The sequence below is a fragment of the Pelobates fuscus genome, chromosome 8 (assembly GCF_036172605.1).
Source record: "Pelobates fuscus isolate aPelFus1 chromosome 8, aPelFus1.pri, whole genome shotgun sequence".
Taxonomy (NCBI): domain Eukaryota; kingdom Metazoa; phylum Chordata; class Amphibia; order Anura; family Pelobatidae; genus Pelobates; species Pelobates fuscus.
Window position 1 is genome coordinate 34,223,688 of NC_086324.1, and position 27,332 is coordinate 34,251,019.

Below are 27,332 nucleotides of genomic sequence, written 5' to 3' on the forward strand. Positions count from 1 at the left end.
CATTTCTAAAACCTGAGAAATAACTGATAAAGTACATATCAAAATGACATTATGCCCATTTGAAAAGCTTTTATAGTTCAGCTGAAACTCTATTTCATTGCCATCTTCAGCTATAGAATAAAAAGTAATATTTCTCAATACATCCCAGGAAAAAATAAAATAGACTTCATTTTTTTTAAATAAGAGGCTAAATGCTGGATTCTGCATGTTTAGCTCTAACATTTTGCTGACAAAGCGAAACTGCCGACGTGTTTGTGTCCTAATTCATATGAAAGCAGAGCACCAGAGAGATGGATTTCTGTTACCGAGAGCTATTTATGCTTTCTACTGGAAGAAAACAAGGATAGGTTTTGTTCACTAACAGTGAATTGTAGAGAATTGAAAACTGAATTGGAAAATGTAAGCCAAATAGTTGACCTGGAAACATTCTCCAACTAAAAACATTCTTATTTTCACACCTTCTCTCCTGTATCCTACATTTTGCAGTGCGTGTGTTGAATTCAGGGTAATATTTAAGTGTAATTCTCTGGGTAAACACTGAAATCTAACAGTGACATTGTCATTACGCCAAATAAATGGAAAAAAAAACAAAAAAAATCAGCATTTAAACCTCCGTGAGTTTGAAATGTTGACATTTATTCGTAAGCACCAAATACAGAATATTTATATTTAGAGGGATGGAGGGAATGCTGGACCATTTTTACATTTTTACCACTAAATACAACCTTTTGTCTTTATGAATATGAAATAACTGTATATATATTTAAAAGTAATCTATTTTTAATTAACCACTTTAAAGAGACATTTATTAGTGGATTTGGTACTAATTTGTATGACTTATTTGAACAATGCGTTCAAAAATATGCACTGAAAAAAATTATATGTACTCACAAATGTCTTTCTAATTCTTTTGCTGTGTTTGGACATCTATCACTTGTGTCCTACTTCTTTCAAAGATAAATTAGTGAACATAAACATCTCTACGACTTTTTGAATTTTTTTTACACAAAAATATCACTTTCACTGTGGGATAGTGTCGGCTAGAACCGTGTCTGGGACTCCTCACACGCGTATATTATTGCGGCGGGAGACATCTTCTAGGTCCGCCAGCTTCACCTGGAATTGCCTGTTGCTGGCTTCCATCTTGTGGATCTTGGCTACTAGTTAATTATTTGCCAGGCATAATTCATCCGTCTTCTCCTCTAAAGCCGGCGTTTGGGTGCACAGCACAGGCATGTCTTTACGGATATCTTCCGTTATGGATTTAAAGTCCTCTTTCAAAGTGGCCCTCAGATCAGCCAGTCTATCCACTGGCCTTTTTTCCGACACAGATATATCCTTAGCATGGAGGGTCAGTGACTCAGAGTCAGAGCCTGCTTCTGACATGTGTGCAGAGGAGCTGTGGCCGCTGCCATTTTGTCCCAGTCTCACCTTCTTCTTCTTCCCTTGCCGGAACAATCGTGGCCCCTTGGCGTTTTTGGCAGAGCCATCATATGCTCAGGTGGTTGGGGCACTGTTTCCGTGATTTCCACCTCCGATGGACCTGTGTAGCCGCAATAGGCCGTTCTGTCTCGGAGCTCTCGCTACATGCATTGTAAGGGAATAATATGTCATATATATATATATATATATATATATATATATATAAAATTATATTATTTTATTAATTATATATTGGAGAATCTGACATTCCCCCTGCAAACAATCCTGCGAATCAAGCGGATCCATCATGGGATCGGTTGACGGGCAGTCACCCCAACTGGATCCAGCGAGGTAAGTATGATTCAGCAAGACTGCAGGTGCATAGACGCTAGGACATGTCATTGCGCCCTAACGTCGTTAAAGCCCATGCTTTGAAGGATGTAATGAGATGTCCTAATGGCACATATGGGTTACCCTCCACGATCAAAATAGATTGTACAAAATGACATTAAACTGTATATAATTCCAGTCATTACAAAAGACAGCATGCACACAGTCACACGGTTTTCTGTTACCTACCTCATCTGAGCCGGATCCAAAGATTAGAAGATCAAACGGTATTGCTGCGACCATGTCTATTAAGAACCAGCCTTTAAAGTAATGAATTGCAATTTTTGCAGGATCACTAACAACTTCTTCGTTCCGATTAACGTACGTGGTTCGGAAGTTTATAAGAATATCGATTATAAACATAATGTCTACCATTAAGTCTACAACATTCAAGGGGTTGCAAGAATATCCACATTCACGTCTTTTCTGTTCCTCTCTGTCATTGAGTAAAAAGGCAGCTGAATAAGGTGTGAAGATGGCAGTATAAATAACAAGTAACAAAATTAACCAGTCCCATACTGCTTTGAAAGGGCTATAGTGCAATATAGTAAATTTATTGATACGAAGTGTTTGAAGTTTATACTCAGGTAAAACATCAGCTCCCAAGGAAAGGACCTGTAAATAGAAGATTGGAAAAGAATAAATATTTCGATATATTTAGGCTCAAACTGTATTGAAGTCCAAACAAGAATAGCATACATTAGACAAAAAATAGAAGTTGTCATAAGAACATAATAAACATTATTATAATCCTTCACTTGAAGATAGAAAACATTTTTACATAAATACTTTTCAATATTATTTGAGATTGTGAAGTTAAATTATACCAGGGCTGATTCTTAACCTTGTTTATAACACATCTTAAGAGAATTACCCAAGCCAATCAGGAAAACAGATGGTAAGTAAATGTTTACACCACTATGTGTGCAAAGTAACAACAGCAGAAAAAAGGGGTGCTCGTGTCAGAGATGATAAATAGTGGCACTACAACCTAAATAGTTACTTGGAACGTTGTCAATAATGTAAAATTACATTTCAAACTTTTAAAAGTGGTCTGGGTGCAGTAGTCCTGTCATTTTATCCCCGCTATTTAAAACATTGCTATTTAGCAGAAACAACAATGTTTACATGGAAGGGTTCAATGCACCTCTAGTGGTTGAATTTTTGACAGGCACTAAAGGCACTTCCGCTTCCATAGCTAAGTTAAACTTATTGGTGCATTGTGGTGTCTTGACTGAGATGATCAATCTTGATGAGGAGGTGAGGACCAGCTCGGTGATGGAGTAAAAGTAAGTAAAACTCAATTTTTGAACCTTCATAGTGGGTGGGGGGTGGGGGGGTGGAGGATACATGAAGTGTATTGCTAACACTTTGATTTTGCAACAAAAATGTCAGTGAATAACACTATAGACCAAATGCAGAATAAAATATAAAAACATACAATATTCACATAAAATCTTGCATACAAATGACTATAACCAAACATACACAAAACTGGTTTAGTAAAAATCCAACTTACAGAAGAAAGAAAAATATCTAAAATCTATCTTTAGATGGACAACTTTAAAGAAGTATCCAAAAGCGTAAAGTTAGTGTCAGTCAGGTATAATGTGCTAGAAAAGTGAGGAGTTCCTTTAACATCTAAAAGTTAAATCAAATCCCAATATTCCATATTTAAGGCTGAGTAAAAAGGGACATTGAGGTGTGTTATTAACTTTGGGAATTGTCATACAGGGTTCTTTACTAACGTCCGACTGTAACATACAGCCATTCCAGTTCATGCTATATAATAATGTCCCTGAACGGGCCTAAATTTGGTTTGGATTTCAGCCCTACTGAATGCCTCCAAACCGAATGCTAACACTGCAGTGGGCAAATAGTACTTAAAATAATTGTTCCTGTGCATAAAAGCATGTGAATGATAATTTGTGAATGTGCATCCTGCTGTGCGCTGTCGGTCCCTATTCAGTTTAAAACCGGTGCTCTGTGAATCTTCCGAATTCTGACATAGAATGCATTCGGGCAATTGCTGCAGATAAGCTCAGTCTGACTGTTTATTCGACTTTAGTAAAAATGAAATTTTCCATTGCGGTTGGAATTTGTTAATTTTCAATGGATTTTGTCCATCCAAATTTTGGCCATAGTCTCTGTGAATAGTATTCAATATTAATGAGCTACCAGTAGAAACCCTTTTAGAATACATGCACAACTCTATTCGTAAACATGGCATGGAAGACCCAACATTATCCTTTATGCTTTGAGTGACAGAATCTTGGATTTGTACGTTTTTAAGTTTGACATTAATTCAAATCCGGTACATTACCCATCAGATGTGCATTTTTCATTTGCATCAGGAACAAACATAATTTGTTCTATTTTTACTTATGACTGGTTTTACATGATATATAACAATAAACAACCACCGTTTAAAAACTTCCCTTCTGTTAGTGATCATCAGAAAACTATGTATACAGCCATCTGTTGCTACCCACACTGTTTGAGTAGTCAAACAAACAGAGACATTCTCAACTGAATCTCTATATGCATCTTTCTGTTCTTAATTGTGTGCTGATTACTTATTAAAGCTATTTAGGTCTCATTTCCCAAGTGTTAAATGGCTAAAATGCACAAGATAAAAGTTCTGCGATTAATTTTATCTGGATTTGTGTGTAGCAGCATTGATGCTACAATAGTTAAATTAAGGATTTATACCCCAAATCACTTCCGTTACAACCAAAGTTACAGGGTTTGTCTGTAAATAGCTGCCATAAACTGTCTCTATTAACAACAGCTGGTAGCCAACCTTAATACATTTTTGTAGCCTACCATTAATAAAAGCTGCCTTTACAGATATCATCCCCTCATATTATTATTATTTTTGCCATTTATATAGCCCCAACAGATTTTGTAGTGCTTTACAATATTATGAGAGGGGGATTTAACTATAAATAGGACAATTACAAGAAAAAATCCAGGAACAATACGTTGAAGAGGACCCTGCTCAAAAGAGCTTAAAGTCTATAGGAAGTGGGGTATAAAATTCTTTAGGACAGGAAATAGCAATCAAACAAGGTGGAGTGAATCAGAGCTGGAGGAGAGAGTAGAGTGCTGCCCTTTAGCAGACAGCATGATACAGGTATGTGAGGTTAGTCTGGGAGGCCATAAGCTTTCCTAGAGAGATGGGTTTTAAGGCACTTCTTAAACGATGCAAGACTAGGGGAGAGTCTGATGGCGGTAGGCAGACTATTCCATAGGAAGGGAGCCGCCCACGAGAAGTCCTGCAAGTGTGAGTTGGCCGTACGGGTGCGAGCAGCGGACAGGAGAAGATCACGGGCAGAGCGGGGCCTCCATATGGATCTGTGAAGAGATAGATATAAGAGGGGCTAGAATTGGACAGTGCTTTATAGGTATGGGTTAGCACTTTGAATTGACTTCTCTAGGACACAGGAAGCCAATGTAAGGACTGACAGAGGGGTGGTATATTAGCAGCTTGCTGGTAATCCACAGAAACAAACACCTGAGCATCCACATTTCTCCCTTGTGGACAGTAGTGAGAGGGAAGTAGCTGCTGGCTGGTAAATCTTAGTGAAAGGGTTGGGGCCTGTGTTTTTGGTTTCAATAAGATGTATATGGATATCATTGCCGTTACGCTCTTTACACCTGGCTAGGGGCTGGTGTTAAAATGTTTGTGTTAACAGCAGCTGGTAATAAGTAGTGATAGGGTAGGAAACCAGTCAGAAAGAACTCATTAAGTAACAGCTAGCGGCTTCCATAATAAATTAAAGGAGCAGTTAGTTACTTAGTTACTAATAACTTAGTGAATGTTTTTCAGTAGCAGCTGCCGGTAACTTTCTGTCAATACTCTCGAGATTTTGCAGTCGGTAATCCGCCACAGCAGCAACGCACATTTTAAAGTAGCCAGCAAAAAGTAGCCGCTAGCCAGAAAAAAAGTAGCCACCAGGTTGTAAACGAGCCTACTCTCAGCAGCAAAAGAGGCAGTCACACTTGAATGGGTGGTGCAAAATGGAGATTCTCACACTTGGTGTAACCTGAAGGAACAGCAATCACTTGCCAAACCAGAGTCCTGATGAAACCCAGACGCCTCTCAGTTACATGCTTATACCTACTTGCCTTTTTCATCTTTAACCCCGTAAGGACACAACTTCTGGAATAAAAGGGAATCATGACGGTATATGTCCGTCATGTGTCCTTAAGGGGTTAACTTAGAGAAAATTACTTTCTCTGGTCCTAATTACTTAGCATTTAAAAATATAATTACCGCCTCTCAAATTAAACACAAACACCAATTCCTATTCCAAATTCCTAAACAATGATTACTGGCAGCCTAACCTCAACCAATATGCCCCAGCCTTTTCCTTATCCACATAACCCTTAGCCTAAACCTATCTCTAACTCCTAAGACCCCTAGCATAATCATAAGGATAAACATAGCACAATTCAGAATGCAGCAGACAACATTCTTAGCCAGGCACTTTAAGGATGTATATGAATGTAATTTTATTCCACAGTCATGCTTTATAAACACAGCGCTATTTCAAAGTCAAGACTAAGGATGTGCTACTTTTTATACATACATACAGCTATTTGAGAAACATCCTTAGTAAGATATAACAGAAACTATCATGAAATATGCGTAGACATGCTTTTTTTTGTTTACCAGAGGTTCATCTAGGTTCCTTGAAACAGATGTCATGTATCAAATTCATAATCCTTTTTGGTTCCCAATAATGCTGACATATGTGTGAAAGTCTTAAGCTGTACATACAAATGTTAAATATAGAATTATTGTGTATATAATGAGACTATGGACCAGCAAGAGATAGGTGCAATCCAAGTGAAATCACTGTCTTCTAGGAAACAGAGGATAAAAAAAAAAAAATACCGAGATCTGTCAGTTTTACTGACAATATGTTAATTAGATTCTATATTAAATTAATTAACCTGACAACTTTAACAAGAACTTTCTACATTTGTCGAATTAATTGGTGTGTTTAAAGAACTGTCACATTGAGAACCTGAAGAAAATGAAACGCCAAGCATGCAAGAACAGTTAAAATCTGAGACCCGACTCGGCAGCATATCCTACTCTTACATAAATCATATTTCCCCTGAATGGAAAAATATGTTCAAATTGCATTCTATATTACCTCTTCTTATATCCTTGAATTTAAATGAGTGGCCCAGTGTAGTATATCTTTTCCCCAGGCATACATTAAAAAACATATCCTGATACAAGGTGTTTGTCCATCATGCAGAAAGCTTTTAAATACATTGGGCCATTACTATAGACTGCAAATACACGAACGAGGTCAGATCAGCGCACATTGTATAAGAGTTTGGCACAAAAGAGTCGTCAGTTACTTTGCCTCTTTCGTTATTCCATTCTTCACAGTATGCCATAATTCCAAAATCTGTGATTGACAACTTTGGCTTCCGAGATTTCTGGCATAAGAAGAGGCATCTTAGTTTCCAATGATTATTCTGTCAAAGGGGGTTAATGGGTTCGACAACCTTTCCTTTATATATCCAGTAAGAAGAAGTGATTGGAAAGATAAATGCGAAACACTTATTTTTAGACTAGGTGGACACAGAAGGTGTTGAACCCATTAACACAAACAAACATGAAATAGTAATAACAGCGCTTGAGTCAGAACCTCAGATCTGGACCTGATACCACAAATTCAGATAACCGTCATGTCATTGGGCATCCTCATACTTAAAGTCTGTTTATTACTAGTACCAACATTAAAGGCCGTTGCAGGCACTGTCAGAGCAGTGAATAATGATGAGATGCCGACATATATGAGTGATATTCACTGTTAGTACATCATGTGATATATCCCCTGTTTCACCAGTGATACATATTGTTATGTCTCCCACTTTGTCATTGGAGAATTGTCTCCACTATGTGAAAATTACAGTATCACAACATATGGCACTAGACAGCATGTCATTTCACATCACACATGATAATATTCCATGTAACCAATTATCCAGCACTCTGCTACTTCAATATTAAATACCGAACAATACTAGGGCCGAGTCATGATAGGAATGGAGCAGAGCTGAAACAGCTCCCATTCCAGAAAAAAATATTTAATAAAATCGGTTATGACATTCATTGGCAGAACTAATACAGAGAGGGTCCTGGTGCCTCTAGCGCATGGGTGACCAAAAGATAGATGCTCAACTGTTTTACAATTAACCTGATGTTTTCCATGCTGGAATCTACCATTTGCTCGTCTTTGCCAGGTTGTACACGTGAGCAATGTCAGTGTGTTTGCATGTAAGCATATATTTTAATGTAGTGGTGTATTTGTGTGTAGTATTGGTGTTTGAATGCATTTCTGTGTTTGTGTGCGCTGTTTATGTTAGCTTGCATGGGGACTGAATTGTATGTGGAGTTGTTTTTTTATTGCAGGAGTGTGTTTGTATGTAGCACTAGCGTATGAATTTGTGGATGCATGCACATAAACAGATACACTGACACACACAGATACACCAACACTAACATGGATACACACTGACACTGATACACATAGATGCACAAACATACTACCACACACACAGATGCATACACATATACAAGTCATAATTTACATGTTTTAGCCACACTCCTGTTCCATATCTTTTGGGTGCAGGAGTGTGGCTGCAGCAGGAGTCTGATAGGGTAGTAGTTTAATATGCAGGGTGGACCCAGCCAGGTGATGTCAGACAGTTTCCCCTCTTCATTTCTGATTCCAAATGAAGGAGTCATGGATTAGAAGACTGACTGTCTGCCAGTCACACAGTCTGGCAGATTACACTTCAGTCATTAATAATACCTATATTGGCAGCTGGCTGTCTTTGGCAAGACACCACTCACCCACAAGCCACCATTGGTGACAGCCAGCAAGCTATTAGTCCCCCACACAGATGGCATTATATCTACTCCAACTCATGTTCTTTCCCTGTCGTGAGAGTCTCATTATTTAGGACTCTGAATGATCCTTCTCCTTTGGCCTTGCATCCCTCCCTCTGTCGTGTGGCAGGAATAATGGCGGTGCCAGTGTGACCATGACGACCAGCAGCAAAATAGTGCTCTGGCTTCTCAATCAAAACTGCAGTGGGCAGTACCCCGAAAACTTTGAGAAATGTAAAGGTTTTAATTTACATCACCAATAAATTCTAAACTTCTCCCTAAACATGTATTGGAGAAATATATTTAGTTTGCCACACATAAAACTTTAAAAAGCATTGTTACATATTTTATTTTAATAAAGTTCATCTACAATGGATATGATTCTTAACGAGTTACGAATTGAGAAGATTACAGCACATTAGCCTCATTTCATTATAATATTGGCAATACTCCACATCATCACTGTATGTAATCAATATGCACTAGATTTCGGGTTGTAAGATAGTTCGTATTTTGGCACTTAATTTTTTTTTAATTGTTTTAGTTTATTGATTTGTCTAGCAAAAATGGGAAAGTGGAGGTAAAGTGTAAGTAGCATAAATATTCTATGTAACTGTTTTTTAAATAATATATCTTCTCACAAAAACAAAGTAAGTTGAATAAAATATAGTTACTGTAACTTTTAGAAATGGTAATAATTAAATGGTTTGCTAGACTTGTGATAAATAGAGAGATGACTATTTTAGGAATAAGCATTTATAATTCATTGCCTGAAGAGAAATGTTCATTGCAGTCAAATAATGATTTTTAGACCATTATATTTGCAATGTCTTTATTTTGCATAGAACAGCTTTAGTGATTGGAACTTGTAGAAATTAAAAACAAGAAGCATCTTAATTTACCATATTATTGGCTACAGGAGAAAAGTTGCCTCTATAACTATGCAAGAATATTAAGTTTATCGCTAAGAAAATTCTTTAATTATGGTAATAATGATAAGGATTCAGTATCACTGTCATTAATTTCTAGTAACACTGATTGTATACAAATTTTACACTTATCTAATAAATGCTGACAGCATATGAGATTCAGAAGAATAAGATATTAAACAGCTGCACCAAACGGTCATGTATCTGCAACAATGTAGTTATTCATTTTTTTTACAGGGTATATAAGTTTTTACCTAGCAAATAGAATATTAAAGGATTAACTCCAAGCACCATGACCACTTCACGGGCTTGACTTGAAGTGGTTATAGTGCCTGAAGTCTGTATGTGCAGTATTTTGCTATGAACTGCTGCTCCAACTCTGACAGTGTCAGTAGCCAGCCCCGGAACAAGAATTCCAAACTGGCTATTGTCAATTATGTGCATATTTGTGTGCCTGTTGGGAAAGCATTGTGATTGGTTGAGATCATCAATTCTGATGATGTCAGCCAAGGAAGTGGACTGGTGGTGGGGCAAGACGTGAGGAGCCCTGCACGGCACTGGAAAAAGGTGAGTAAATCACCTTTCTAACCCGAGGTAAGAGGGGCCAACCACTTAAACAGTGGTTTTAGAAATATTGTGTCAGGAATACAGGTTTGTGATTCTGACACTATAGTCCCCTTTTAAATATGGGGGGAAAAAGCTTAACCCCTTAAGGACCAAACTTCTGGAATAAAAGGGAATCATGACATGTCACACATGTCATGTGTCCTAAAGGGGTTAAAGGGACACTAAAGCACTTGAGCTTGCTCAAATGCTTAATGTATGAGGAGTGTGTATTGTTTTTCATTTTACAAAAAGTGCAGATTTCAGTAGATATTGGCACTTTTATAAATTACATCCCCCTGGCTGTCAATCAACCAACAGGTCCTGTTACTTCCTGGTTGTTAAGATCACTGGAGCTAAACTCAAGAGGCAGGCAACTGCACTGCAGAGAGTTCTCATTGAGCTGTATTGGGAAGTCTGTGATTGAACAGCCACAGTAAGCATGGACATAGTTAGAAGGAGATGTCTTGCAAAAGCAGCAGACAAGAGATTTGCAATTTGCAAATTAACTGTGGTTTTTACAAACTTTTTTAGTTACACCCCAATGAAAAAATGGTTAATAAAATGCATGCATGTGTTCAGTTGTGGTATATCTACTAATATCTACTAATAATAGTGATCTTTTTTATGTGGGCCGTGAAGTGTCCCTTTAAAATTTATCATGGAGAACTTCATTAGGTCTGATGAGTTTACTGTGAGTTAAATCTTCCTTGGCAAAAGTATTGAGCTGTGTTCCTGATCCTGCTATCCTATAAATAGCTGACAATCATGAAAGCTGTACTCCAGTAACAACTGCCAAGCAACAGGATCTAGTGACTAAAAAACTGCTTTTGACTTCCCTTGGAGATTAAACAATTGCATAAGTGAAAAAAGCAGGGAATCAGATGTTGAAGATGCAAGATATGGCTGGAAGGGATAAGCTCACACTGGACAAAATATTAAAAAAAACACTATAGGGTCAGGAACACAAACATGTATTCCTGATCCTATAGTGTTTTAAAACTCTATCTAGTCCCACTGCCCCCCCCCCCCCTTCTCCTAAATAAAGTAAAATCTTACCCTTTTCCAGTCTGCTGCTGCTCGCTCGGCCACTGATCTGCCTCCTTGACTGACATTATTAGAGTGGTGATCTCAGCCAATCACAATACTTTCTCATAGGAAAGCATTGGATTGGCTGAACTTGTCAAGCGGCAGAGCCAGCACAAGCCAAATACAGCCTTGGCCAATCAGCATCTCCTCATAAAGATGCATTAAATCAATACAGGAGGTAGAGACACTAAATGTCAGTGCTGCACACTGTGCAACATTGCCCCAACACTGCTCTAGTAGCCATCTTAGGAGTGGCTAGTGGAGGTATCCCTAGACTGTAATGTAAACAGTGTCTTTTCTCTAAAAAGACAGTGTTTATTGCAAAAGCCTGAAAGGACTGACTATACTCACTGGAACAAATACAATAAGCTGTAGTTGTTCTTGTGACTATAGTGTCGCTTTAAGTTTGCAGGAATAAAATAGTCTGGCTAGAGTTCAGACACTTGAATGTCACTGACCTTGCTCCAAGTAGAATAATAATAATTGTGTTCAACATGTCTGTAATTATATATTTCATATTTATATCTTGAGTCATACATCCAACATTATATATTTAGGTATACCGTACAACTTAATAAATGACATAACTAAAGGTGTAATACACTGTCTGGTGTATCTCACAGTTCCAATCATATTTAATCCATATTGAAACAATGCTTGAAACCGCTTGAAACCTACAACAACTAGATCTTAGCGTGAAAGTCCATTGAACTGCAACATTATAAACAGTGAAGATGTGTTTGTTTTTCTGCCAGCTGAGAGTAATTGGATTTTAGATTGTTACTTCATATTCGTTAATGAATATTTAATGAACCAACCACATTTATTCAACAAACCTATGTAATACTTCATGAATTCAATTTTTCTGCAAAACAAAAATGATTATGTTTTTGTTAAAAACTCTAAGAGTAAGATTTATCGTATTTCTCTATTTGAACGACCCCCTTTTAATGCACTCCACCTCAACTCCTCTATCATTAACACCCCAAACCTCAAAGTATACCACTCAAAACACAAATCCTAACAGTCCAACTTTCTTTACATTTTTGGGCATAGTATAACATCCAGCCTAATATAACATCCATTTTGAAAATTTGTAAAAAAAAATTAAAAAAATAAAATAAAATGCTATCCAGAATATACCATTTTTGGTATAGTAAATTTGCTACAAGGCCTGTATTTTATTATTCAGGGGTAGTTTTGAGAACATTCATTTTATACCTTTTTATTGCAGTTGGGAGGGCCCTCAGAACTAACTATGGACTAGGGCACTATATCATTAGAAATATAGGTTTGTTCCTAACGCTATAATGTTCCTTTGAAAAAGATTCAGGTAAGGTATGCTGAGAGAGACAGGAGAAGTATTTGTAATATTGTTCAGATAGCAAAGCAGGAAGGGGAATTGAATGTATTTGTCCATCTAGGGACACATGTCTTGGCTTGCAATGAGGTTTTAGAGGTAAAGAAAGTTTTTAGTGTTTTTGCCAATGATATACGGCAAGTTGCTTCCACACTGTCATTCTCTAAAATTCTGCCTGTGCATCACACTCAAAATGACAGGCGAATGCGTATTAGGGACTTTAACCTCCCTGGCGGTATGATTATGTCAGGAATTTTGTACCAAAAGCGGTACCATTTTTTTGCATTTGAATTACCCGCCCAGTTCCGCCCCCATGAGCCTCTGCGGCTCACAGAGACGGAACCAGGAAGTCAGATGGAGGCATCCGCCGGGGCTCTCACCGGCAATCACAGCGCGGGGACATCGCTGGATCGCAAGGAGAAGTTAACCCCTTCAGGACGGAGTCAATAGTGCACGTTCTGATCAAAACAAAACGTAAACAAAAACTGGAATTTGCGCTATATGTCTGTTCACCCGTAGTTCCCCTCTTTCAAATTATATGCACCCACACTTATTATATATCATTTTGTTCAGGAGAAACAGGGCTTTAATCTATCATTAACTATTCATATATGGAACATCATTTATTATGAATAAAAGTAAAAAAAATGTGAGAAAATAAGATTTTTTTTTAAATTTGCATTTCCGTCTGACATTTTAACTGTGAATGTCATAATACTGTTAGGTTTTACTGCAAAAAAATGCACATATTTGTAATCAGCGATGTCTCACGAGTACAACAGTACCCCCCATTAACAGGTTTTATGTTGTTTTGGAAAGTTACAGGGTCAAATATAGAACATTCCATTTTCAAATTGAAATTTGCCAGATTGGTAATGTTACCTTTGAGACGGTGTGGTAGCCCAGGAATGAGAATTACCCCCATAATGGCATAACATTTGAAAAAGTAGACAAGCCAAGATATTGAAAGTGGGGTATGTTTAGTCTTTTTTAGTAGCCACTTAGTCACAAACACTGGCCAAAGTTAGCGTTCATATTTGTTTTTGTGTGAAAAAAGCAAAAAACGAATATTTGGCCAGTGTTTGTGACTAAGTGGCTACTAAGAAAGACTGGACATACCCCACTTGCAATACCTCGGGTTGTCTACTTTTGCAAATGGTATGCCATCATGGGGGTAATTCTCATTCCTGGGCTACCATACGCTCTCAAAGGCAACATAACCAATCTGGCAAATTTCAATGTGTAAAAAATGAAATGCAAGCCTTATATGTGACTCTCTAACTTTCCAAAACACCATAAAACCTGTACATGGGGGGTACTGTTATTCTTGGGAGACTTCACTAAACACAAATATTAGTGTTTTAAAACAGTAAAACATATTACAACAATAATATAGACCTTAAAAGTGCAGTTCGCTTGTAAAAAATGCAAAAAAACGTCACTTTTACTTAAAATATCATCGTTGTAATACAATTTACCAGTTTGAAACACCAATATTTGAGTTCAGCGAAGTCTCCCGAGTAAAACAGTACCCCCTATGTACAGGTTTTATGGTGTCTTGGAGAGTTACAGGGTCAAATATAGTGCTTGCGAATTAAATTCTCTGCACTTTCTCCCTGTGTTGTCAGGCATGTCAATCAAATTTTAATTAATCAAATCACATAATTACGTTAAAAGATTATTTAAATATACATGTAGAATTTTAATATATATGCATTTATAGGTATTTAAATTCTACGTGTATACTAATGTAATCTTTTATGTAATTATATGTATTTATCTATATATATATATTTGCGGTTATTTGTATTTTATATATATATATATAGATATATATAGAATGTCATTCTAAGTGTATTTTGTTACCGATATATATATATTAATAACAAAATACAGTTAGAATGAAATTACATATGCATATATAATTTATATTAAATTTGTTTCAATATTTTATTTATTTATTTTATTATTTTATTTATTTATTATTTTAATTATACGTATTTATATATAATATATATATATGTACATCTATTATATATATAATATATATACATATTATATATATATAAAAATATATTTAATTTATTTTTACACTTGTCTTTTATTTATTTTTTATACTTCCCACCAGCAGGGGGACTGTCTGATATTTCAAACAGTCCCCCTGCTGGCAGATCCACAGCCAGCTATAGAGGGCCATGTGATCGCTCTTTGAGAGCGATCACATGGCCCCCGGGGGCCTGATTTGCCGTGGGAGGGCTGCCTGGGCTGTGAGGCAGTCCTCCCGAAGCGGATCGCGGCGGAGGTAAGTACATCTTACCTCCGGGGGCTGGAAGCTGCCAGCTCTGTTATCTACCCCGAGCGTGACTTGGGGTTACCGCTTCTGGCAGCGAAAATTAACCCCGAGTCACGCTCGGGAATACCGCTAGCCTGGTTAACTTGTGGCTTGGTGAATGGTGTTGGTAGCAAGGATTTGGCTTCATTTCTCATGGTAGCTCTATTTGGAATGGAAATAAACTGTACTAAAAATATAGTTTGCATCTTTCTCAAAAGGGAACTAATGTTCTCAGTGAGCAGTTCAGAGGTTATGCTAGGACATATTTAAACTAGGGTGAGGGGGGGCAAAAGGGTGATAAATTATCAATCCTGTAGCAAGTGTGTTAACAAATTATAAGCTTAGAGTGGGACATAGCAATACCAGGGTACACTTTATATAGAAAAGACAGGGAAGACAAGAAAGGGGTAGGGGTGGCCCAGTATGTGAAGGATAGCCTAAAATCTAGCCTAATAAAAGTTAGTCAGGCGAACATAGAGTCCGTTTGGGTTATGTTATAATTGTGGTACTCCACAGAGGTGGCCAAAAGAGTAAAAAACTAAAAGTTAGCATTTAGTAATTATAAAAAAAATCCAGAGTGAGGAAGATAGACAGATTTATAAGATTAGGCAGGAAGGGGCTAAGCAAGTTATAAGACCTTTCAAATCACACACATAAGAGAAAATCGCACAGTCAGTAAAAAAAGGGAAAACAACATTTTTTTTAGATACATAAATGAGAAAAGGAAAGTAAAACAAGGATTAGTTAGATTAAAAGCAAAATAGGAAAGGTATGTAGAAGAGGATAAAGGTCTAGCTGACTGCCTCAATTAATATTTTTGTTCAGTATTTACAGATGAAAATGAAGGAAAAAGGACAAATTAGTCATTTATTACATGTGAGTTTACAGAGGAAGGGGTTCTATTTCAACTGTCAAAAGTAAAGACAAATAAGTCAATGGGGCCTGATGGAACACACCCATAGTTATTAAAAGAGCTTAACAGATTTATTTAACCAATCATTATTAAAAGGAGTTGTCCCAGAAAATTGGAAGTTAGCGAATGTTGTGCCCATTCACAAGAAAGGTAGTAGGGAGGAGTCGGGCAACTATAGGCCAGTAAGCCTTACTTCATTAGTGGGGAAAGTAATGGAAACAATGTTATGAATTTCAAGATCAGAGACAACATGGGTTTACTTCAGGAAGATCATGCCAAACTAATCTTATTGATTTTTTTGATTGGGTAACTAAAATAACAGATCAGGGTAGACATTGCTTACCTAGATTTCAGTAAGGCTTTTGACACTGTTGCACAAAGAAGGCTTATCAATAAACTGCAATCTTTAAGTTTGGATTCCAACATTGTTGGATGGGTAAAGCAGTGGCTGAATGACAGGCAACAGAGGGTTGTAGTCAATGGAGTATAATCGAAGCTTGGGCTTGTCACCAGTGGGGTACCTGAGGGATCTGTACTTGGACCCATTCTCTTTAAAAATTGTATTAGTTATATTGCAGAAGGTCTTGATGGTAAGGTGTGTCTTTTTGCGGATGATACTAAGATATGTAACAGGGTTGATGTTTCAGGAGGGACAAGCCAAACGGCAAATGATTAAGGTAAGCTAGAAAAATGGTCAGAGCTGTGGCAGCTGACGTTAAATGTGGATAATGCAAGATAATGCATCTTGGACGTAAAAACCCAAGGTATTTAGGGGTAATTATTTCAATGTAATAGAACAGTAGGAAATGCTAGTATAATGCTTGGTTGTATAGGGAGAGGTATTAGCAGTAGAAAGAAGTAATTGCTCATGCCAGTGTACGCTGGTGAGACCTCACTTGGAGTACTGTACACAGTACTGGAGACCGTATCTTCAGAAGGATATTGATACTTTGGACAGAGTTCAGAGAAGGGCTACTAAACTGGTTCATGGATTACAGGATAAAACTTACATGGAAAGGTTAAAGGATCTTAACATGTACAGCTTGGAGGAAAGACGAGACAGGGGGGATATGATAGAAACATTTAAATACATAAAGGGAATCAACACAGTAAAGGAGGAGACTATATTTAAAAGAAGAAAAACTACCACAAGAGGACATAGTCCTAAATTAGAAGGACAAAGGTTTAAAAAAACATCAGGAAGTATTACTTTACTGAGAGGGTAGTGGATGCATGAAATAGCCTTCCAGCTGAAGTGGTAGAGGTTAACACAGTGAAGAAGTTTAAGCATGCGTGGGATAGGCATAAGGCTATCCTAGCTATAAGATAAAGCCAGGAACTAATGAAAGTATTTAGAAGATTGGGCAGACTACAAAGGCCGAATGGTTCTTAGCTGCCGTCAAATTCTATGTTGCTATGTAACCCTCACACTTTAAAAAATAATATTTTATTTCAAACATGTTTATTGAGATGTTTAACAAGAATATGAAAATAGAAAGGACAAAAACAACATATCTACAATCAAGAATGTGCACCCACATCAGAAGATAAAAAGAGGGAAAAAGGGATAATGATATATGAAGTGGAATACAAAAAGTATTATTGGTAAGGGGGATAGGAGAAACACACAAGGGATAATGAGGGGATCAGCAGAGACACACACTATGGGGGTTAGGCAATGATTAGATACACACAATAGGATGAAGAGGTGCAATTTAGCAATTCTTCTGAAGGATGCAGATTCATTTATACTTTGCAATTCAAGAATAGATAAAGTGAAAATTTTAAGTGAATTAAAAATTTATGTCAAAAAGAGCCAAATTAGAAAAGCTATACATCCATTTTGTTACCTCTTTGAACTAAAATTGGAAATTCATTTTGACCCCTGTTAGCATCATAGCAGGCAGTTATTTGGAGTAAAAATGAATATAATTCAAAGTGAGTTATAATTGTGTATGCTGATATTTATTCTAAAGTAATGTAAGTAATTCTAACACAATTAAACAATTATTATTACACCTTTTATGATTTAAATATCACTTAAATGGTTTGTGTGTGAACATGACGTTTTGAATAAAAGCTCAATTACCATCCTGTATCATCGTTTTACCTCCTGTAACTGTGATTGTGCGTTGTGAGGTAGTGTTGATGATGAGTATCATTAACTTATCAGTATATGCATTTTGCACTTTTTCCCTGCACATATAAAACACACAGCTAAACCATTAAAGAGTATCAGTACAACGTTTATGTGGCCCAATTGCATAAACCTTTAAGTGATAATAGAGGATAATATACCACACTGATCTTAAAAGGGTTATACCACTCGTAGAAATGCATAACGTTGGCTCTGTTTTCCATGAGTTTTCAGCATTCCTTAAAATACAAAGGAATACTATATGTGGGTCTTAAAAGTTGGCATTGCTAGTTCCCAAAGAGATGCTGCTGGTTTTGTCCTTGAATATATCCATCAAGGTCAGGACAGATTGCAAATGGCAGCTCAAGCTGAGTCTCTGTGAGAAGGGCCAGAATGAGCGTGCGCAGGAAGTGTGAACTATGTTTACCTTCTGTTCTGTTGAATTCGCCAACTGATGTTTTGTATATTAGCTTGGAAGCCTCTATACATATAGATTATTAGAATTCGACAACAGAAAATAACACACTGGTCAGGCTTTTCTTCCTAATTTTCTACCAATTAAAATCAAATATCAAATTTAACACATTACAGCTTTGAAACATATTAAGTTGATATTGTCAATATTTTTATATTTTAAGCCAAAATAGTAGAGTTAAGAATAATTCTAACTCATCTCTATCGTATTAAAATGTACAATTTCCTTGTCAACGATAAATCATGTTTCCTATTTTTTCTTTTAAAAAAATAACTAATAATTTGTATTAATCCTTTTAAATGTTTTCAAGGGAAATGGTTCACTCACTACAATGAGCGATTGGTTTCAAATGTTTCATTTTGATTACTATTAGTTTATCAGAAATCTTTGTTTGTTTTATGATTTTTAAATTATAGCCCAAAGAGTCTGCTATCCTTAGATTCTCAATTTTTTCTTATAAACATAAGATGCAAAAAATTTTTTTTGCATACCTATAATGTTTGATGAATTAAGGCTATTTACATACATAACAACTCCCAATCCATCTACCACTGCCGTAAATGTTCCTTGTAAATATGTCAAACCTATTTACAAGGACAATGATTAAAAACATTCTAAAATATCTGTCATTTCACAGCAGCATTTTTATTTTGTCTTGATTTATTTAAAGTTGATCTGTTTCATAGGTCCTTCCCAGAATATTGAACATTATGTTAATTTTTCATCTATATTTAGCACGTGTGACTGTAAAATAAAACTAAACGTAGAATACCACATGTCCTGATCCTGTAACTGTGCATCTCCACGATAGCTCACTGTCAGTCATTGTTACAAACTCTGTCCTTCGCACCTGACCGTCAGCATTGAGAAAGCACGCAGAAAAAATAAAAAATTAAACAATGTTTAAATTTCTTCTCCTAATTTGTGCACCATGTTTGTGTCTGAATTGAACTGAATTATGTTGTAACTTGATAAACCTTTAAAATAAATTTAGAAGAAAACAGTAATTATGTATTTCCAGGGTTCACATTTAACAAATTATCAACAAATAAAAATATAAATGTATAATCCTTGAAAGGTTTGCATATTGATAACTCTTACCTGTGTAACCTTTTCTGTGACATTGTGAGTCCTTTCTTTAACCTTGGGTGCTATAATCGTTTTCTCGGAAGATGGAGGGGACGAGGACTTTTTTTCACTTTTTACATCTGAAAAGTTTAAGGTAAGTTGCGGGATTTTGTTGATGGTGCTGTATTTGTTCAGGTTAGAATCAGAGGTTGATCCCAGGAGGCTGGATTTGATATGATTAAAAGGGCCTGAAAGTTTTTTTAAAGAAATATATGATCAGCATATGAATGAAAAAAAATAAAAAAAAAATCACAGAACAAAAGTGAATGAGAATGCTACCTTTGTATTCCAATACCAATTTATAAGCAAGTGTTGTGCAATGCAACTCCCATCACTGCCAGGAGAATGATGGGTGTTACAGTTAACAAAAGCAGTGGTGTTTTTTTGCGAACATCCACGCTCTATTGACTATTAGGGAAACAATACAGGACCCAACAGGAAGTGTGTGTGTGTGGCAAATGGTGGGCATGACAATGGTGCAATAAGCGACACTGGAGTCATGCTGCCATTAAAGGTGGCATTTTATCCCACCATATATATATATATATGCGTGCCAAGGTGTCGGGTGGCTCGGCAGAGTGGCCAGTCATGGCTGGCTGTACTGTGAGCAGTGATGAAGTGCTCTTGTAAGGGTTGACATTCCCTGTAATGCATGCCTAGTGCAGTACAAGCACATTGAAACAACGCAACAGTTTCCCCCATGATTTCTGATGGCCTAGTAACAAAATGTCTCCATTGAGTGAATGGGAGGAGTGTTCTAATGCCATATGCTACACAATACCATACTGATTTTGTTATGAATCACATTTTTGTTATAGATATGGCTATATCATCAGAACATGAAATCAGGGGTGCCCAAAAGGTAGATCCCAATATGTTGTAGAACTGCAACTTCCATGATCCTTTGCATGCCTTTGGAATGCCTTTATAATGCATCATGGAAGCCGTTGTTTTAAAACATCTTGGGATCTACCTTTTGGGCACCCCTACAATGTAAAAAAATTGCCTTGTCCCATTACCAGGCCTTCAGGTGCCTGTCTTTTTCCATTTCAAATGCTGAGAGGTATGCTGTTACAATGTACCAAACTTATTTAAAAATAAAAATAAAAATCATATGCTGATGTATGGAATTTGTTGACACCTTAGCAACACATTGTTCTTTTTTAAAAATGTAAATGTAAAAAACACTGACATTTTACATCTTTCAAGGATATTTTTGAATAATAATGCCTCTCGATGTCACATGGGTAAAAGGCACGATTGATATCTAAAAAACGTTCAACTAGAAGATTAGTAACTCGGTGAGAACAGAAAACAAACACTCATGAAGGTTAGTAAACATACATTGTTCACTGTATTATAATCATTCCCAGCATGCAACCAGCAATTTCACGTCTAGAAATATTTGCCACAGGCTCTATTTGAATCCGATTACACTTTACTCAATTCTGTATGTAAAGTTTACAAACATATACTAGGTAAATAAATATATTCTTTAATTTCTGATAGTGATCGGGTGTGAAGGAAAATTAGCATCAAATAAAGTTCTTAAAAATTAATGATCATCCAATCATAAAAAATGATATGGGGAGACCTGCTATCACACTTTTTGAAAAGTATACAATTAAAATCTTTTAATTAGGCTATGAAATCTTGGCTATGGCTACTTTTTTTTAGTAGACAATTGGAGAAGTATGGGCATTGTCTAACATTATAATAATTAAAATTAAACAAGTGTTAATGTAGTTGTGAAAAATGAAAGATTACGTGCAACTGTATAAGAAGAAGTTTGAAGTGGGCATGGTGCAAAGAGTCTAAATGTTAAGGGTTTCAGCATGAGCTTCTGGGAATGTAACCTCACCCTCTACAAGCTGTGAATTCTGTGACAAAATGTGTCCATTATCATCATGCATTGCATGTCGTTGATGGACATATATACTGCTCAATGCAGATATTGTCCGATTAAGAAAGTTTTTTGGTGTGAACTACTAATAGAACTACAAGATTCCAACTATTAGCTTTGTTTTTAATTGTGTATTTAGAATTTCATTTGTCACTAATAAAGTGTAGTATCTTATTATATCTGGAATCTCCTATTGGCGACTACGCTGTGATCTGGTTATATAAAGGGGGTAAGTGCCACCCAAAAATCAAATGAAGAGGGAGATCTACCACCTTAAAGGTGCAGATGCAGTTTGAGTAGAGCCAATTATTTAATGGTTCAAGCAAATGTGAAGTTCACTCACATCGAATTTTAGAAATTTAAAGATATATGCATTATTTTTGTATTTTCTTTCTCTGAGTCAAATTAAATATTGATACCCTGTATGTTTAAGGATGAATATTTGTTACACATATTAAGAGCTCCAAGAGCTAGGGTGTAGTGTGGGAATTCATTTTGGGTGCTTCACTACAATCTGTACATTTTTGTTTGCAGACATCATCCTTCCCTCCGTGCCTCCCTCTGTCCTGCCTCTATCCCTCCTTTTACATATTATTTACACCCCCCCCCCTGCACAGCCAAGAATATTGCTGCTGTTCATAAATTGTAGGCCCAATGATGTTTCTCTACGAGAAGCATTTTATGTATTAAAAAGTGAGGGGGATGACGTGAATGAAGGAAGATTGCGCTAAAAACTACGGTGTGATTTTTAGAAAACATAATTGTTTAGGGTTGGACATAGGGCATTGTATAGGGATGGTTTTAGGTGGTATTTAAGTCAATAAATGCGGGAAAGCCATGAAATTTGCTTTAGGGCTGAAACCCCTGGTCTCTTTGCCACCTACAAACTCATACCTACTCTGAACATATGAAAGGAACACTATGCACATAATAAAACATGTATTCCTAATGCTATAGTGACCTGCTAACTAGGTACGCTACTGGCCCTTCTCCCGATGTAAAGGTGAAAGATGAATTTACTTACCTTTCTGTGTTTTTTCTGTTACTGGCCCCGCCTCCTTGGCTAATGTAATCAATCTTGATGATCTCAGCCAATCTATTACATTATGTAAAATTCTTTTAGATAATATTTTGAATTTTAATTGTAGATGTTTTATAGCAGTGTGATGTCCATTTCAAGTGGCAACCACAAATATTCACAAATAACTACAGACCTCAAAAAGTGCGGTTCCATAAAAAAGGATCACACATCGTTTTTAGAAGTATTTTGGGAACATACATTAATTGTGACATTTTTTGAAGTGGCATCATATATCAACGTTTAATTGCCAACAGAAAATAATGCCTGAATCTTAACGTTACAAATATTGCGTATGGCAAACAATCCCAACACACAAAATTCAGAAAAAGCATGCATACATAGCTTGATACTAAAATAAACTGGAAAAAACCATACCCCCTGCCATCCAAGAATGTGAAACTAGTTTTAAGGAGACAAAAGAGGAGTGCATGAAGAAAGTCTGCCAATTCACCTAATCCAATTTATCTGTTTGCTACCAGACACTCAAGCAACGCGTAGCAATGGAGCTCTGGCAGCAAAAGAGTTAATTTTATTTTGCTGTCTGCAACCCTGCAAGGTTAAGAATAGATGAATAATTGTTAAGAGAACATTCCGTTTGCATGCAGTGCATGACATTGTCTTTTAACCATTTAGGCACTGAAGGAAATTTAACTGCATTGCCATGCTTTTGCATTAACCACCTAAATCGTGGCAACCAAGTCAAATAATATATTACGTATCTTCAGTCTTGACACAAAGGAATGCGAGGGGTTGTATTCAATAAACATTATATTGCGGTAAAATTCAAAACGGAACCATCAAACATTTTGGTAAAAATAGCAGATTTAAAAATGATGAAAAATCTCTAACTCCAATATAAGCTACAATGGTATTTTGCCAACATTTTTCCAAATTACATTTTTTTTTTTACATTTCACCATAATTTACATAGTTTAGTAACTTAAACCCCAAAGATAATTAGATACTTTTAATAGACAAATTCTGGTTTAATAATGCACCTATTCATTATGAGACCAGCATGAGCAACACAGTTTAAATATCATGCAACAGGCAAATTGGCATGCCGGACAAGTTGGCACTGTAAGATCTTTGGCAATCATACCGTACCTTTTATATCGCGACCATTGTCTGATATTCAGCAAGATAAAGGAAGTACAAAAAAGAGAAACAAACTGAATGTTTTAGGATCAAATAGAAAAAAAAATTCAAACATACTTACAAATATAATTTTCCAGTATAGAAACGATATTGAAGCAACATCTTAAAAGGACACTCCAGAGCACTAAAGAACTGAAGCTTGCTGAACAGCTTTATTTGTCAACAGTATTTTTTACATAAACTGCAGAATTCAATAGAAATTGACACTTTTATAAATTAACCTGGTTACGCCCTCCTGGCTTTCAAGCAGACAACAGGTCATGTTACATCCTGGTTTAGCTAGCTAAGTGGAGCTAAGCTCAAGAGGCAGCAATTGCCCAGAGCACCTGCCTTGCAAAGACGTCTCAGTAAGCTGCATTGGGAAGTCTATGATTGGACATCCACAGAAAGTCTGGGTGGGGGTAGAATATGAGAGGGCTTGCAAAGACAGCAGACAAAATATCTGCAGGTTTTGAAAACTGTTTTAAGATATAACTCCAATTTAAAAAAAATTCTAATTTAATGCATGCAAGTTTTCATTTAGGTTATATATACTAAATGGCGGTTTTTATTTATTTTATATGTGGGCAGTGAAGTGTCCCTTTAAACCCTTTACACTTTAGATGTAAAGGAGATTGATTGGAAAAATATATAGAGCGTTTAAATCATAGTGAAGGACAATAATGCCATTGAGGGTTTCTAAAGACAAAGAATAATGAATCACTGGAGGTTGAGTAGTTTATAAATATTTCTATAACATTGAAACTACATTATATCTCCCTAATTCAATGAGAGTTAAGCATGTTTGATGTTATTTATTTAAATAAAATTTGGTTTAGGATGGTGGATGTTTTTTTTTTTAATCATATGCAGTACCAGAACATTCATGTCCAAGAGTGCCCAAAAGTTTGCAAGAGTTAATGTAAATTAAACTCCCTGACAACAGTTTCAAACTCCTGATGGTATAGTAAGAGAGAGGCTGTTGAGATAGAGACGATACAATTTTCACATCCTAACTCCATTCCTAGTACAGGTGATACTCGAAAAATTAAAATATCGTGCAAAAGTTAATTTATTTCAGTAATGCAACGTAAAAGGGGAAACTAATATATGAGATAGACTCATTACATGCAAAACAAGATAGTTCAAGCTGTGATTTGTCATAAGTGCGATGATTATGGCTTACAGCTCATGAAAACCCCAAATCCACAATCTCAGTAAATTAGAATATTACATGCAATCAATAAAACAAGGAGTATACATAGAACAATATCGGACCTCTGAAAAGTATAAGCATGCATATGGACTCAGTACTTGGTTTGGGCCCCTTTTGCAGCAATTATTGCCTCAATGCGGCGTGGCATGGAAGCTATCAGCCTGTGGCACTGCTGAGGTGTTATGGAAGACCAAAATGCTTCAATAGCGGCCTTCAGCTCTTCTGCATCTATTTCTCTTGGCAATGCCCCATAGATTCTCTATGGGGTTCAGGTCAGGCGAGTTTGCTGGCCAGTCAAGCACAGTAATCCCACGCTCATTGAACCAGGCTTTGGTGCTTTTGGCAGTGTGGGCAGGTGCCAAGTCCTGCTGGAAAATGAAGTCAGCATCCACATAAAGCTCATCTGCGGAAGGACGCATGAAGTGCTCCAAAATCTCCTAGTAGACGGCTGCGTTGACCCTGGACTTAATGAAGCACAGTGGACCAACACCAGCAGATGACATGGCTCCCCAAATCAACACAGACTGTGGAAACTTCATACTGGACTTCAAGCATCTTGCAGTGTGTGCCTATCCATTCTTCCTCCAGACTCTGGGTCCTTGGTTTCCAAATGAGATGCAAAAGTTGCTCTCATCAGAATAGAGGACTTTGGACCACTGAGCAACAGACCAGGTCTGTTTTTCTTTAGCCCAGGTAAGACGCTTCTGATGTTATTTGTTGTTCAGAAGTGGCTTGACAAGAGGAATACGACATCTGAAGCCCATGTCCAGGATCCGTCTGTGTGTGGTGGCTCTTGATGCACTGACTCCAGTCTCAGTCCACTCCTTGTGAAAGTACCCAATACTTTTGAATGGCCTTTTCCTGACAATCCTCTCCAGGCTGCGGTCATCCCTGCTGCCTGTGCACCTTTTTCTTCCACACTTTTCCCTTCCACATAACTTTCTATTAATGTGCTTTGAAACAGCACTTTGGGAACATCCAACTTCCTTCGCAATTACCTTTTGATGCTTTCCCTCCTTATGGAGGGTGTCAATTATGGTTTTCTGCACAACTGTCAGGTCAGGAGTCTTCCCCATGATTGTGATTCCTACTGAACCAGACTGAGAGACCATTTAAAGGCCCAAGAAACCCTTTGCAGGTGTTATGGCTTACTTAGCTGATTAGAGTGGGACACTGTGAGCCTAGAACATTGCACCTTTTCACAATATTATAATTTACTGAGATTGTGGATTTGGGGTTTTCATGAGCTGTAAGCCCTAATCATTGCACTTGTGACAAATCACGGCTTGAACTATCTTGCTTTGCATGTAATGCATCTATCTCATATATTAGTTTCCCCTTTTACATTGCATAACTGAAATAAATCAACTTTTGCACGATATTCTAATTTTTCGAGTATCACCTGTACTAGGAATGGAGTTAGGATGTGAAAATTGTATCGTCTCTATCTCAACAGCCTCTCTCTTACTATACCATCAAGAGTTTGCAACTGTTGTCAGGGAGTTTAATTTACATTAACCCTGTGTTCTCTATAATACAGTGGGACCTCGGTTCTGAAACGCTCCCGTACTCAAACCATTCAGTATTCAAACAAAATATTAGAGAAAAAAATGTCTCGGTATTAGAACAAAACTCGGTATTAGAACAAAATCCCACAGCATTAACCTCGATTGTACCACTTTGGAACCTCGTTGGTAGGATGCATCGGCCTCCTAGCACTAGACAAAGCAACCAGAGCTCCATTCTGTCTGCGAACAGAGCTCCATTCTGTCTGCGAACAGAGCTCCTTTCTGTTGGCAAACAGCAGACAGGTAAAGTGAAGTTACATTTCATTTACATTGTGTTTATTGGTTTTCTGTATGATTTTATGCCTTTAAGGTATTAGTAAACTGTAAAATGTGTGTTAAAATGCTGTACTATTGGGGGTCTGGAACGAATTAATCTAATTTACATTAATTCTTATGTAAAATTTTGATTCATTTTTCAAACAACTCGGTTCTCAAACAGCCTTCTGGAACGGATTAAGTTCGTGTTCCGAGGTTCCACTGTATGTTTGTCTAAACAGGTCCTCTGAGAAAACTCACACTGCATAGTGTCCGTTACTGTAAATGTTACTATCAATATTGTGCAATAAATGTGTTACATTAACATTGTTGCCTTCTGATCCAGTTGTAACTAGGTTAGCTACTTTAGTGAAATTTTAAGATTTATCTCATGTCAGCAATCTAATTTCTTTTCATTAAAATAGTAACGAATACGAACTAAGGTCATGGCTGATTGTTGAACATCATGGGT

At 36.8% G+C, this 27,332-nt stretch overlaps 1 protein-coding gene across 2 annotated transcripts in view; it reads right to left on the reverse strand.

Moving 5' to 3' along the window:
* KCNH7 (potassium voltage-gated channel subfamily H member 7) overlaps window positions 1–27,332 on the reverse strand; it is a 294,904-nt gene that overhangs the window by 74,221 nt on the left and 193,351 nt on the right. Inside the window, exons 5-7 of one of the 2 annotated variants that reach the window (XM_063428623.1) lie at window positions 23,792–23,812; window positions 19,674–19,888; window positions 2,002–2,427 (exon numbers count right to left, since the gene is read on the reverse strand). In XM_063428623.1, the coding sequence (XP_063284693.1) occupies window positions 2,002–2,427; window positions 19,674–19,888; window positions 23,792–23,812 (662 nt within the window). The remainder of the gene's footprint in view (window positions 1–2,001; window positions 2,428–19,673; window positions 19,889–23,791; window positions 23,813–27,332) is intronic. The other variant, XM_063428624.1, reaches the window with a different exon arrangement.